We start from the raw sequence: 16169 nt of genomic DNA on the forward strand, positions 1-16169 counted from the left end.
GATGTAACATAGAGCAAGCAGCGAGACCAAGGCATTTAGTTTTAAGGTAAAAGTCATATCTAAATAAAAAAAAAAAAAAAAAGAAAAAAGAAAAAAAGAAAAGAAACTAAAACATAAGAGGGTAAAACCCAAAGTCTACAAGTCAGGCAGACCTCCTCCATTAAGTTCTGTGGCATTTTACATATACCACTAGTGTGAGAGGAAGAGGCTAACACTTCACCATGGCAAATAAACTCTAATTTTTCCTTTGGGGAAAGCTTTTGTGGGTCATTTCTTCAATGAGCTGAACTCTGAATCTGATTTCTGTCAGCAGACTGTGCTGAACTTCTTTCTTGAACAGGCCTTGTCAGTCAATACCATGTCTGCACTTAGTTTTGATTTGCACCAGTGAAATTCCTAATGTCTGTTTGTTTTAATATTATTAACTGATATATATTTGTATTTTTTAGCAGACACTCTTCAGCAGAGACACTCATAATGTTGCTGAGTGATCAGAAAATCTTGCTCAAGGAATCCTGAAACATAAATTGTCATTGTTAGCATGTGTCAAATTTGTCATTAGAACTTCCTGTTTCTAAAACTGTGTAATGACTTTTGACCCAGTCCAATACACCAGACCACATGCATTCCCAAAGTAGGTAGCATGTATAGCAATTTCCTCATTCAGCTGGTAGCAAGCTTGCAACATGTGTAACTAGCCTGCAGTGATAGAAGTTGGCAAGAAATTGATGTTTAGAGTAGCAGTAAATATTACTAATGAAACAAACTTTATGAAATCAGCTCCAAACCCATCTGAATGATGCATGTGAATGTGTGAAATTTATACCACTACTGTCAGTTTTCGTGAGTAGAAACTGACATCAGCAATGACTTTCAGATTCTTATTTCATTTAGTCTTCCTTTCTCCAGTCTAACCCCTCTAGGAGTTCAAGGTTAATGTGACAATTAATTGAAAACATTTTTTCTCAAAGAGAAAAAGAGAGTTTCATCATCCAAGTTCTGCTAAAAATCAACGGGAAAACTCCCTTTTGAATTTTAAGAAGAAAATGATCAGATCCAATGTCTGTAGCTACCAACTATTATAAAGATTAATCTTAGATGTTTGGAAGAATTTCCCCTAAAGCAGGAAAAGCCATCAAAAATGCAATGTGTGAGGGAGCAAAAGAAAAAAAAAAAAAGGGAATCATTGAAGAGAAACCTGCATTTTTCTATAATCTCTATAATGAGGATGAATTTGAAAATACTAAATCAGCCTGTTTTGTGTAGGCTTGTTGCATACACTTATTACCAAAGAGTAGTAAATTACACCTTTTCCTTAGTTTCTCAGCCAGACTTGGCTGTATATTGAAAAGCTTCTTCTTAGGACTTGTAAAGTCGGTTAGCACAGGAGCGATTCTTCCATTGTTTACATCAGCAACACATGATCCTATGATACCCAAGTAAGAAAAAAAGCAACAGAATCATAAACAATTACCTTCTCTTAGGTTAGGTTTTGATATAAAAGATAGTAGGGTTACTCAGACTAGTCAGTCCGTGAATCTGGTAGAACCTAAGTGATATTTTCCATGGGATAGATTCTGTATCTCTTACACAAGAACACCAGCCAGCACTCTCCAGATCCATGATTTAAAAGCCTTCATCTGTGTTCTTAATCATAATTTGGAGGCCAGAGTTAGACAGAAGGACAGTGTGTGCTCTGTCTTTCTTTGTTAGGGGTGGGTTCTGTTCAGGCTCTGCTCACAGAGGAACAGCTTCTGTGAAAAGTGGACTTCTGAGAAGTGCTGTGGTCTGAAAGACTTCTCTTGATGCTCTTTGTCTTTCATAGCTCTTGTCTTCAGGGCCCGGCCAGCCTCAGACTGGATGAGATGTTGCAGGTGTGGCATTGGGGGTTGAGAACCTCATGGGCTAGCTCTGGGCCCTTGGCCTCTTTCCTGAAAAAGTCAGACAGTAAAGATGACTTATCGTGTGTGCCATTAGTATGTGGTTTGGGTATTTTTGCTCATCAGAAAAAGTCTGTGTCACTGACAGCACATCTAGTCTCCTGCTTTGATGCCCCAGGAGAAGGCATTATTTCCCATGTCCTTGACTTCCTCTTATGCACAACCTTCAATCATTTTGTTCACTAACTTGTGCCATGAGTCTGGGTGATGCTCATCTCTGTTGTCTCCAGGCTGGCCTATCAGGCAAGTAGGAAAGCCATGAAAGAGGCTGGATGTCCAGAGGTCCACCTGCCGGTCTCTTTAGCCTTTTGCCTCAAAGCACAGGAGCAAGTACCTTTAAATTGATAAGGCTGTTCACAGGCTGCTTGTTTTGAATGATTCTTTGCTAGTTTACTACACGAAACCATCTAAATTACAGCATGCTTGGTTTTGGTTTTGGGGTTTTTTTTGCCTGCTTTTTGCATCATTCACACTTTCATAAGTAGGAGGCTAGAAGATTGAAGAGCTTTCAAGATGGCCACACAAACACTTCTGGTGTAGAGTTTTCTATGAAGATATATTTACACAATTGTCCAGAAGTCCTTTGCATACCTTGAATATTCTTTCATGAGCTTGAAAAAAAATTAAACTGCATTTTCCCAGGCAATGAATAAAAGGAGCTGCAAACAACATCAAAGCAAATGCGTGTGTGGTTTATACTTAAAGCATTGCAAGTATCTCTCTTTTTTTTTTTTTTTTTTTTTTTTTAACAGAATCCTTCCAGCTCTGTTCCTGCTAAATTCACTTAAACCCAAATAAGGCATATTTTGATGCCATGTATTTTTCTAAGCATTTCATAGTTTTTTGGGACATTACTCTAACATCTGTTTTTATTTCCTTGTTAATTCCTTTTCCTGACTCTGAACATAAAATATTCAGTAAAGTATGATTTCAAGGATAGGATGTTTGTATGCTTTGAAAAAGCTCCATCTTAGTGTATGTTAGGATATACTCTTTATCTCAAAGCAAAATAATGAGAATGAAAATCAAAAGGCGATAGATGTAGCACAGGGATTACACTTTACTGTGCAAGTATATTGTCACAGAAAAGAAAAGCAGGAAAGTGAGTCAGAAGACTCATCTGCACACAAAATAAGATGCATGCAAAAGAAGATCCTGGAGAAAGCTTTTTTATCAGTTAGTTGTAAGCTGTGACAACAGTGCGAAGGAAATGATTTTAAAGTAAGCAGTTGTGCTACGTAAACCCCTGATTTTCACAAAAAGTGCAACAGTTTCCTCGCATAGTGGAGAGAGAACTTCTACAGGGATTTGCCAAAAATAAAAGCCCCAATAAATAGGGCCTGATACACACCAAACCTTTTTCTATGCTACTATTTATTTAATTCTGAAGCGTAAGTCAAAGTTAGATTTATTAGTTTAATCTCATTGGGATTACTGCCTTTGTATTTGGGCAGCATGCTTTTCAGTCTCTTTCTGGGGTAATAAACCTCTCTCACTTCCCTGAAGTATTACTTTAACATAATGTAGCAGTTTTACAAGGAAATGATCCAGTCTCACAAATACATTCACCACTGTTGCCTTCTGCTTTCCATGGAAAACACAGCCTTTTAGGCAATTTGTTAATTCCTCAGCAACTTGCAGAGTGGGAAATAAAAAGTCAGCTCTTTTCAGACTACTTGCACCCAAATGAGATTTACCCAGATAAGGTAGATCCTGAAGTACCACTGAAAGAACGGGGAATTAAGGAAGCTCTGCTCACCCAAAACCTGAAGCAGCTTGCTTGGAAGCACTTGGTTTTCTCCTACATTATTCCAACCATCTCTATAGCACCGAGAGTTGTCAGTAAAACACAGTTGTGTCAGCATTGTGCCTTTGCAGGCTGATATTGGCTCCTTAGCTGCTCAGATGATAATTTGTGTGAACGAAGACAGGTCATCCTATGCCACAGAAAAGAGGCATAATTAATTCAGAAAACAATGGCGTCTTTTTGTTTACATCATTGTACTACAGAGGCTGAGCTGAACTCCGTGGTGCTAGTAGTCTAGTACTGGGAACAAGATGATATAAAATGCGCCATCCACTTCAAAGTGAGAGTGTTTTGTTTGTTTGGTTGGTTGGTTGGTTGGTCATTTTTTTTTCCCCTGTGAAAGAAGACAGGCTTATTGGTTGTGTACTTGTACTAGCAAGCATGGAAAACTCAGGAGGTCTGTGCTTCATTGCAATACTACTTGCTCCTTAGAACCAGTGGTCTAGTACTTTCTTTCTCCCAAACTATTTTACCTAAATTGCAAACCCAGCAAAAAAAAGTGACAATAGCACTTTCCTTTGCTAGGACTTCAAGAGGAAGTTTTCAAAATTTTCCGAGGTTTTCCCGAGTTTTCCAAAGGAGCCTAGGAAGAAACAGTGACATCTTGTAGATTTTCTCCTCTTGCTTACTTGTGCATCATTTTCCTCACAGGCAAAAGGACAGGGAAGAAGAGCACAGTCTTAATCAGTTAATTATGTATAAATGCAGAAGAATAAAACCCAAACCTGTTGTCCTTTATTAAATTTATTATTTACTTTGGCTTGTGGTTGTGCTAGATACTAGAAGCATTATTAGAAACATCCATAAGGCATAGTGACAAACCTTTCTCTCTTTCATAGCCTTGCCTTGTGATATTTATTACTGGGACCAAATAGTGAGGTGGAGTTTTATGGGTTTTGTAACCCATACAGCTGATCAACAGTTTGCTGTCAGCTGCATTTACCAGTGCCCTTCAGAAGATATTAAAAAACGTTGTATATTTCTCTTCCAGTTATCCAGTTTGGCTTTGTCACACTCTTTGTTGCCTCCTTCCCTCTGGCACCTCTGTTTGCTCTTCTGAACAACATCATAGAAGTGCGGCTTGATGCAAAAAAGTTTGTTACAGAACTGAGGAGGCCAGACACAGTAAGAGCAAAAGATATAGGTAAGTAATGAAAAGAATATTACAATGAAGGTAACACCAAAAATTCAATAAGGAAGAAGGAAAATGATAGTAAATCCATTACTAAGTTCTGTTTTTCATTTACAGGAATTTGGTATAACATTTTGAGTGGTATTGGAAAGCTTTCAGTTATCATTAATGTAAGTATTTGGTTACACCAGTTTCGATCCATGATCCTGGCAGCTTATATTGTCCCTCCAACATAATTTAAAAGTGAAGTCTAATTTTCTCAATTGTTATAAGATACAATAAAATCTAAATAATCCAATTCATTCTTGTGGAAGTGTAAAATATGATTTAGTTACAAACGAGATGACCATTCACTCATCTCATTCTGTCCATCCTTGTGTTATGTAGGACAGGAAGATTAATTCATATAACAATCAATGAAGGGGATATAAGCAGGCAACGCTACAGATAATTGATATAGGTCTACTTCTTATTCATACCCATGCCTTTTCCTGTTACTCTGCTAGTATAACTGTTGGTGTGAATAAAAGTAATGTAAATATAACATCCTAGATTCTAGCAGAAAGTCCTTAACTAGATAGCATTAGCATTTGTTCTGATATATACAGCTATATCCCTAAACGTTATTTCTCCCACAGAGTATGTATTTCTGTAAGAGCAGATTAAGTTGGGTTACACACTCCCCAAGCTACAAAATCTTAACAGAAAAATATATTCTTTCATAGAACATGAATGATTACATGAACATAATGCAAGTCTGGCATTCAGATTAATTATGTTTATTGCTCTACAGGTATTCCTTAAGGAATTTTTTTCTGTATATGCTTTAAGATAAAAAATACTCATTCCCTAGGAGTTTGACCATAATACTTACTAGTGGGTTTTTCACCCACAGACCATAGAATTAGAGAATCATTTAAGTTGAAAAGGACCTTTAAGATCATCAGGTCCGACTGTAAATTATTAAAGATATCAAAGCACTTTAGAAAGGCAGATGGTTGCCACTACTGAAGGGGAAACTTGTGCAGAGGTGTTATGCAATTTATCTAGTACAATAGCTTCCAGCACATCAGCACTCTGTAGCAGTATGTAAGCTATCATTACAACTGGGAAGCAGTGTTGTTTGACTTGGGTGGATCATTGTTCACTTATGGCTTGGCAGTTTCCAAGATTTAAGGAAGGAAATCTGTTCAGCTCTGCACCCAGAATTTTGCTGTCAGGCATAGATTTCAGGTTTCCAGCACTGATCTGTGCTGGATAAGTGAAACTTTGCAGGCTTGCAGTTTTATCTGGATACACTTTCCAAATTTATGATCCTTGATTATATTCTGTGTCAAACAAACTTTTTTATTCCCTGGGGATTCCATTAAAATATCAGTTAGATACTTTTTCTTGACAGAAATGTAAATATATACATACCCAATTTTAGAAAATACAAAATGCCCAGTCCTGCTTCTCCATCTGAATAATTTTGATGCAGAAGAACTGTTTAGAAAAATGTAGTTTTAAATTAATCTAATGAATTCTTATTGATATGATCGAGATACTTCTGTGTCTGATTCACTTCACAATTATACCAGTTTTATACCACCTATGTCAGTTGTGTAAATCCTGATGCAGAGGGGAAAACGGAGGATGACTACCTTACACTCAACTGGTTTATCTCAGATAACACTGTAGGTATACCAAATTATACTCCAAATTATGCCAGCTAGCTATTACGTCTTGTTGTAGTTTCTTAAAACTAGTGATAAACCTCCTAATGGCTCCAGGGGTGGAAAGAGTTGAAGAAATGTACCATACGTTAATTATTTTTGCTACTCTATGCTCTAGGAAATAATCTACTTCCCTAACTACAACCTACAGAGCAGGTTACAGTGCATTTATATATGTTCTGTACCAGGTCTGGCTGTTTAACTCCCACTTTGTCACCACTCTAAACTTACTTTAACGTGAAAATTATCACCTGAATTAACTCAATCTGAAACATGTTAGTCATAGATTCACAATGCTGTTGTTTGGTTGGGTTTTTTTCATCTCTCAGGCTTTTGTAATTGCTGTCACGTCTGATTTCATTCCACGCCTTATGTATCAATATGCATACAGTCAAAATGGAACCATGCATGGCTTCATTAATCACACGCTTTCGTACTTCAATGTCAGTCATCTCAAGGCTGGAACACAGCCAGAAAACTCCCCGTTTGCACAGGATGTTTTATTCTGCAGGTAAAGTACTTCTAATGACAGTTTGTATAGTCAAAGTAATTTCTTCGGGTCTTTTGTCAGCCAAAATTTTTCCAAGTGGGAACAGATAATATTTGTGTCTTTAAAAAGGTAGTTTTATGAGTACAGCTTTTAGAGTATTCTCACTATGTTAGAAGGTTCTTAGAAGCATTTTCCAGTGCATTAAAAAGCAAAACAAACAACTTAAGCAGACTTACTCAAATAAAAAAAAAAAATCCTTTCTTTATTGAAAGACATAACTTTCATTAAAAACAATGAGTTTTAAAATGGACACCCACCAATTATATCCAGGCTTTCTTTTTCTTTATGAAGTTCAGTGTTTACTTGATGAGACCTGAGTTTTTAATTCTATTCTACCCATCTTTAAAACCTGCACCATTCCCCATCTAAACGTCTTATATTTCAGATTCATCCTTTCAGACTGGGTAAATGAGGCTCAACTTCCTTTAAAATATCTAGGCCAAAATGTCTAGGACACGGCTCCCATAGTGCAGATGCATATGGAGTAGTTTCAGTTTGCATAAGAAATCACTAACATCATTCTAGGACTCTCAAAGTAACCTTGCTTTTTTTAAATAAAAATAGGCAGAAATTCAAACAGCTGTTTTAAGGCAGTACAACCCAAGTCTGATCAAAACTGAACTCCTTGGGTTGGTGCTGTATTCAGCAACCTGCCTCACCTTCCTTTTGGACTCCCGTGAAATCACACTGTGCTTAGCCTCTGCAATGAAAAGAAATCATCACAAAACTTGATCTTACATTTTCTTTGGAAAGAGAGCCTTCATTTTTTCACTACCTTTCCTGTTTTCACTACACAGCGGTCTTTAATTTGCCTTCCTTGTTTTGATGCATTATATATCTGCATGCGTTCATTGTCTTTTTCTGATGCATACCAAGGTTTTTGAATCTGGTACTCCTGGTAGTTAACTTCTGTTCTGGTTCTAAAACTACATTTCCCTCTGTCTTTCCCAAACTCCTTTCTCAAACCTGGGTCTTCGGTCTCCTGCTTTCATTGTGCAGTTTTACTCTGAGATCAAATTTTGGCTAAGGTGCCAAAGGTGGGATTCTCAAAATCTATCACCATAGAGAACATGCATCGCTGTCAAAGCAAGGGGACAAAATTAATTACCAAGCAGAGCAGACTGATGAAACAAATCTTATAGGTGACATTCACATACCATCTAGCATCAGATTGGTGTTTTCTTGCAATACGGGCTTATTCAATAATCAGATACTGGCAGAAAATACTGTCAGTATTGTAGATATTGTAGATATCAAGTATTGTTTTCTGGTTAGAGCTTTAGAATTCTTTCCTCCCATTCACTTGTCCAATTCATTGTCCTTGAGAAATCTGTATTCAAAATAAAGATAGATTTCTTCATTATTAGTTCCAATGATCCCTAGATTTATGCATATCTGATATTCAGAGTTTTTAAAATAAATTTTATATACAGGGCAGACAGAGATAGCTAAGGCAGCTGGAAATTGTTATAGGGTTCCATTAAGTTATGACTATTAGTCTTTTCTATAAATCTGTAAGAGCAGCTCTCAGTGTGACATGGAAGTCTTGTAACTAATGCTAGTTAGGATACACATTTTTGTCCTACCGAAACCTTTGTCTTCATGTTAAAGTTAGGGTGAGAAAATATTTCAAATAAATCAAACATTTTGATTTAAAAAAAAAAAAAACCCACAAAGTTCAATTATTTTTAAATATTTGCTGATTTTACCCTTCTACTAATAAATTAATTTAGAAACAAGCACCAACTTAAAAGCAAAGAGAGAAGTTAACTTTGTAATTATGCTTCTAACTTAGGTGCTGTAAATTGCCTTTCAGAACAGTTCAATTCTTTTCACTGATTATTTAAGAGACCATATTCTAGCTAGGCTCCTGAAGTAGCTAAAAACCACCGCTTGCTTCTGAATGACTGCAAATTTCTAAATATAGACTACCTACCTATGTTCCATGAAATCAGGGTTTATTTCCATTCTGATTTTCTTAGGGAATAAGAAATTTTGCTAAAATAGCTTGAGAAGGGGTAGATGGAAGCTCTTCAATGAGGCCTGCAAATCCATACCCATCTTAAACAATATATTAAAAATTGTAATGTAGTCATTTTTTTGAAAGAAGTCTTCAAGTTGGCATTATTCAATGTAGTCTGTGCACATTTAACTCCTGCTCCTGTGCAAGAAAACTTGAATTGTACTTAGGATCCCACTCATTTTAAGCAGGACATTTATCTCATCCAACTATAAGCCATAAAGACTACGTATCTTGGTTCCTTCACTGGAAGCAAAGTAAATGCAGAAAGAAATCTGGCCCTCTAACTCAGGCACTGCTCTTGGGATTGCCTTTGGGATGTACCTACCTTCTTACCTTGACTACAGCAGGGGCTATATGAGTGGATAGATAAGACTCCTAACTTTTAAGCAGGTAAAGAGAGAGAATATAACGCAGCACAGCCATGTCCCGGTGTCAGGAACTTTGTTAAAGGGATCTGTGCTGCCTCTCAGGAGCCAGTCAGATGAGAGCTGAGGGCAGACATAAAGGAAAAATAGCTCTCCGGTGCATAAAGCTGTATGCTGTTCTCTACCTGACAGTTTGCTTGTGGCAGACAGGGTAAAGTGCTTTAAACCTGGGGGTTGTCCTCTTTCTTTTCTGAAAACATTGTTCTCTGTGAGCTCTGCTATTACCCATTTCAGTATGTATCTAAGAGTTATTTCTTAGTATAATGTTTTGTGTGAGAGTATGCAGCATCTCCATATGTTCTGATAGACTTGTAAGTTTGTGAAATTCTTTTCTGCTCTCAGTTTAATTTGTATTGCCAAATTAGCCTGTATTTTCCTTCAACAAGCATCTTGATCTGTATGGATCTTCCAATTCACTGTCACTTTGCTGCTTTCACTTTGCTATTGTTTACCTGGTCTCAGTCACTGGCCTCTGTTTATGGTGTATGAGTGGCAGTGTATTTGGAAATGTTTGCATTAGCAATGGTGATGAAAGGCACTCCTCAGATTAGCATGGGTTCAACAGATTCAAAATACAGGGTGAAGGGAATAATCCGCACTAGATATAAACGTCATCCTTGCCTGATAATATCAAGTCTATGCCACTGAGAAAAAAAAAAAAAAATCGATTGCAAACAAGAAGCATATACTAAATGTTTGACCATGTACTAGTCTGAATGAGAAACAACTATGAGAGCATTTCTGTTCCATTATCAGGAAACAATTAGGAAAAGATGTCAGCATCCACATTCACTGTTTCTCATTATCATTGGCCTCATTTGAATCTTATCAAAACCTCAGCTTTGGACAGAACTATCACTGTGATAAAATATGGGTTATCTAGCTTGTGTCCCAAGAGACAGGCAACAAACACTGTCCCTTAAGCTGGAAATAAAATCTGCTTTTCTGTTTCTGGCAAATATGTTGGGAACATGCTGACCTCTCTTATTCTTAGATTTCTGTGACCTCTGGAGATAAATGTGGTTACAATAAGCCCGAATTTTGCTCCTTACGGGCATTGCCAGAGATTAAGGTATCTTAAAAATAACGATAACAAGCCAGAAACAACTCTCCCACCGAACATCCAGAATACATTCTTTGAATATTTTGAGCAGCATTTTCTACAATGCTGTCAACTCTTTGACACTGCTTCCAAGTAAACATTGCTGTAACTCCATTCTGATGCATACCATTGGTTCTAATGATTTTTTTCAGAGCAAAATGACATTTGTGAAGCTGAAGGCAAATTAAAAGCAAACCTTGCTAAGTTATGTGACATTTTTATTGGTTTAGCCCTTTTAATCTTTATAATCTGGTATGATAATGGAGTACATGAAAGCATGCTGATCACACTGGAAAGAAGACAGCAGCAGATAGGGAGTCATTAAAGGATCTTTTCCCTTAACGCAAGTCTGCTCCAATATTCAGCAAATATATAAAGTGTCTTTGAATGAATTAATTTTCTTAATGCCCTGGGATTCATCTCATCTACTGCCAGTGATCAGTGGCGGGTTCTAATGTTTTCCCTGGACAATTCTTACATACTCCTGCATTGCTGAAGCACTACTTCCTTATGATTCAGTCATGTTTTCTTCAATTTCTTGTCAAAGACTAGATGAAAAAGGAAATGAAATAGATCAGCTGATTTAGACAAATTCACAATTCCACCTACATAAACATTTTGATTTTTTCTACTAGTCTTTCTTTCTCCCCAGGCAATATACTTGTTAAATATATTCACGTATTTCTTTTAGCTCTGGCTGCAGTTCACTTTTGTGTAAGTCTTGCCTGGTCCTCTCCATCCATCCTTACTTCCTCAACATAACTCTAATCTCACTGTGCATTTTTCTTTTTTCCCTCGGAAATTTTCTGTGCCCTATTCTTAAACCCCATTGACTACTTCATATTCTTGTCCTTTTTCAGTGGAATTAGAGTTATTTACTATTTTTGAAACACTATCATCTTTGCAACACTGGTCATTTCCTAGCATATCTGCTGAATCAAGTGTTTGAATAATGAAGAATGGAAGAGATGAGGGAAAAATGGTCTTCTGAAACAAGAAACTAGCTGTAGAATATAGTGGTTAGAAAAGGCCTGGGTTACTGCACTTTGAAGTCCCATGTGCCATAGAATAATTAAAAAGGGAGGTGTGGAGGAGGCCCAGCTACCTTGTTTGTAGCTCTGACAACATCTCCTTTCACCATAAATCATTTGCTAGTGTTCTGTTGAATGTAGATTCAGGCATCATAAGCAGTGTGATTTCCAGCCAAGCCGGCTGAAATTTCCATGGGGTTTGATGTCCTGCAACACTTACATAGTTTGTGAAGCTCAGAGTACATTAAATGAAAAACCCGCCACAGTCAGTGACCCTTCCAGGTGAACCTGGGCTCCATTTCAAGACTGGGATTGATTTATAGTGCTAGGCAAAATCCACAACAAACTCAGTGGTTTTCCTTTGCTTTGGTATTCAAGCAGATTAAATTCAATGGAACTGACTCTGGCCCTCACTTCTGCCCTCACACAGACTTGAGCAACATGCAGAAGTCCACATAGTACAGAAAGGTACTAGAGGGGGAATCTCACAGCGCAGGCACAGCACAGGACCAAACAGGAATCCGTGTAAGACAGGACAGAGAGCTTGGCTGCTGTGTATGCACCACCAAACAAAACAAATAATCTGGGGTCTAACACAGCCCAGGTAGTGCTTCCTTAAATTAATAATATTTTAAAGTGGTTTTCTCCTCCTCTTCCTCCTCCCTTTCCACATCGTGGGTGGTACCTTGTGTCCTTTGTCTCCAGAAGGTGCAGCACAGAATTACAGCCAACATTTCAGACTACATTTCTTAAGTGTGGGGTGCGGGGGGTGGGGGGGGAGATGTAGGAGTGTGTGGATTGTAAATGTATAATTTAACATGCAAAACCATGTACATAGAACTTGAAGGTAATTTTGGTAAGCGCACCTGCAAACTGAAGCTGACAGATTTTATATATGAACCTTCTCCATTATCCTCCAATGGAAGAGTTTCCACAGTCTAATGAATCTTACTGTCAGGAAGAGTTTTGTGGTATTCAAAACAGATTTTCCCTTTCTTAATTTCATCCCATTACTCCTAGTCAAACACTGTGAACAGCACTAAATTATCCCTTTCAGTCCTAAGGGCACAATTTGTGCATGGTTATCATGTCCAACTATGGCTGTTATTTACCAAAGTGGAGCAATACATGTGCTGTTCTTTAATCTTTTCTGGTGAGTCAGTCTCCTCAGCCCCTGGATTGTTTTGCTTAACAGCTTTCAATGTGTTGCTATCTTTTTCTTTTCTTTTTCTTTTTTCCCTTTTTGCTCTCTGAAATCCCCGCAGCTGAATGGCTGAATGCAGCATTCCAGGTGTGGCTTTACCTGAACTGTGCAGAGAAGGGCTAATACTCCCCAGCACCATCATGTCTTTTGTTTGTAGATCCACAAGTCATACTGTCATGCTGCCATATTTCAAACTTGTGCTAACTTGCTGGCCACTGTAGGCTCCAGGCTATTTTCATTGCATTTTCTTTCAAACTCTGCCCTTTTAAAGATCCTTCAATTGTTTTATTTTTAATTATTTTCCATTTCCCCAGATTATTCTCATTGTGTTTCCTGTCTGTATTTCTTATTGCTTTCTGTGTTTCCTGCTATTTGCAAAACTTTCCAATTTAGGAGCATCTGTGACTTTTATTAGCCTGTTGTTTACTTCCAAATGATTGATGATATTACTAAAAGCATCAGTCTTTACACCAAACCACTAAGCCTCTGTTTTATCCTGTCTAAGGCTAGACAGTTAATTTAGGAAGTGCCTTTCCCATGGCTCCCCCTGTCGTTAATGCAAGGACAGGAACCACCAGAGTGTGAGTCAGATTTTACATGGGCTAAATTATTCCCTAAATTAATCGAGGTTTAGGTGAGATGAATGCAGGCTTGTTTCATTTAGTCTGAAAATGCGTCGGACTATCTCTGTACTTTAATTTCAACACTATATTCCCTGTACACTGAGATAAATCTAACATTAACGAAAGTAAGGGGCACATTTGTAAATCCTGGAAAATCTGGAAATTTCCAACATTAGAACAATGTTCTGATTTTGGTTACAACTGTGAAAACCAGACTAAGCTTGCTAAATTCAATGGAGATAGTCCAGCTCTAATTCTGGAGCTGTATTTCATAATAAGGGTTGAAGTAGGAACATCTGGAGGATTTGATTCCTTAGATTTCATGATTGGAAAATTGCGTTAGTCAAAGCAATTGGTGCGGGAGGAGGACATTGCTGGAACTGTGTGATAACTGAGCTGTCTTCATCAACAGGTTCAAAGACTACCGAGAACCACCTTGGTCCCAAAATCAGTATGAGTTCTCTAAACAGTACTGGGCAGTCTTATCTGCTCGCTTGGCTTTTGTTATTCTATTTCAGGTAAGTCTGTTGAGTTGCTGCAATTTCAGTCACAGAAGTATCATAACAAATGAATTGTAATACCTGTGCCAAAGAAACCCATGTCCGATAGAGCTTTTCTGTTGGCAAATACCCAGCCTGATGTGCTTACACCCAGCCTGCTGAGGTGTCAGCGGGCTGCAGCACAGGTTCTCCCTTCACAGCACTGTGGCACACTCCCTCAGCAGAGGTTTCCTCTCCCTTCATGGAAGGAAAGCCCCACAGCCTGCATTAGCCCCTGGCACTATTTTGAGTGATCCTCAAAATACCCCAGAGGTATTCAAGGCTCTTGAACATTTCAGTTAAGTGGACTCTGTCAGCTTTTGTACTCTCAGGGGCACTGCTTGTAAAAAACACCTAAGTGCTGTGTAGGCTTGTGAAATGCTGTTCTTTGCCCAAAGCAAGAAATAAACAGAAGTAATAAATCCTCCAAGGTCTTATGCTACTTTCTACAAGTCAATGGAGCAAATTCTCCCCAGTGTGGAGATTTCATTGGCAAGAGATTTGTTATCATGGCTTGCCTTCTGAATGGCAGAAGCCTTCTGCTCTCCTCCATGATCTAGAATCCCTCCACAGTCAAATTAGGCCAGCACCTCATACTAAAATCTGCCTGTCTTTTCTCCTCACCTGCCAAATATTCTTAAGTGTGACTATGAGTCTTGCCTGGTTTATATTGCCCTCTTCTGCTTCTTTGCTCTGTTTTCAGTAATTTTCCGCCACTGACTGCAAAACAGTTGAAACAAAGTAGTTATGCTGGGCTTCAAATAGCGTGCCTGTTATTCTGCCAGAGTATGTTCCCTGGTTAATTAGCTCCATTGTCTCAGATGGGGATGGAGGGTTCAAGCTAGTAGCCTTGTCAGCAAACGTTCTCACACATTTTGAAGCATTATACAACACAGCATTTTTCAAAGCATTATCATGGTAATAAAAACTCTAAAGCATAATTTCTCTATAAATTTCACAAACAAGCAATCTTTTTGCCCAGTCTGCTTCTTGCCTCCGTGTTATGAATATCACCTGTAATGAACTTGACACTTGGCATTCAGGGTTGTGGCTTGTACGCTGCACTAGTGTAAAATCCTGCTTGTCAGCAGGCAAAAGCATTTGAGGACAGAATGACCATGAAAGTTGTCTGCTGTCCACTCAGGCCACATTGGAAACACATGGGTATGATTGTGTTGGAGGATGCTTTCACTGATGTTGCACTCATAATAATGGATTCTGAACTCAGTCTCAGTGAATTTGATGTTGAGAACTGAGCACCTTTGGACGCCTGTAAAGAATAAATCTGTTTTAGCTACTTAGGCCATGAATCATTTGATGAATCCAAGCCCCTTCCCATTTCAAACCTAACTGAAGCATGTGTTTAATTCTGCCACCCCACTGAGGGGGAGCTGTGCACAAATGTGAGATGTTTCTTGAACTAAGGCCTTACTCAACTGCTTAATAGTATGTGCCCTCAGCAAAATATGTCTGATACTGGCCTCATAGCTATAGCAAAGGTTTATTTTGATCTCATGTGAGTAATTTAGATTTTTGGTTCCTGCTTCACATCTGTTGCTGTGTTTGCAGAACTTGGTGATGTTCCTCAGTGTTCTGGTTGACTGGATGATTCCCGACATCCCCAAGGACATCAGTGAACAGATCAAAAAGGAGAAGAGTGTGCTTGTTGACTTCTTCCTGAAGGAAGAGCATGAAAAACTGAAGCTGATTGAAAGCATTATCACACGCGACAAGCAGAACCACAAAAGCGGGACCAAAGGCGAAAGGATCCGGGCTGCCAGCTTCTGCCAGTTTAACCGAAGTCAGAAAGGCAGCTTTGCCTCCTTTAGCTCACAGCACACAGAAGTGTGACTCCTGAGGGAAGTGTAACATACTATGCTTACCTCTGCGATACCTGCTTACTGTGTGACCTGATTCTGAACCTGGAGCAAGGGAGGGAGAGACAGTCGAGGAAGAGACGGGGAGCAAAAAGGAAATTTCTTTTGCTTCCTTAGAACCTCCATACGCAAGGGTCTCTGTTACATTTTATATGCTGTCTGGGGGTGCAGCATTTTCAGGCTTTATCAGTGCAAGCTAAG

The 16169-nt window shown here is 38.4% G+C and overlaps 1 protein-coding gene across 1 annotated transcript in view; it reads left to right on the forward strand.

The window, feature by feature from the left end:
• Positions 1–15942, forward strand: part of ANO2 (anoctamin 2, calcium activated chloride channel) — a 182006-nt gene extending 166064 nt beyond the window's left edge. Inside the window, exons 22-26 of the mRNA XM_009887457.1 lie at positions 4739–4891; positions 4997–5049; positions 6924–7105; positions 13965–14070; positions 15661–15942. Coding sequence (XP_009885759.1) covers positions 4739–4891; positions 4997–5049; positions 6924–7105; positions 13965–14070; positions 15661–15942 — 776 coding nt within the window. The remainder of the gene's footprint in view (positions 1–4738; positions 4892–4996; positions 5050–6923; positions 7106–13964; positions 14071–15660) is intronic.
• Positions 15943–16169: the final 227 nt, after the last annotated feature.

This window comes from Charadrius vociferus, unplaced genomic scaffold (assembly GCF_000708025.1).
Source record: "Charadrius vociferus isolate BGI_N301 unplaced genomic scaffold, ASM70802v2 scaffold116, whole genome shotgun sequence".
In the NCBI taxonomy this organism is placed as follows: Eukaryota; Metazoa; Chordata; class Aves; order Charadriiformes; family Charadriidae; genus Charadrius; species Charadrius vociferus.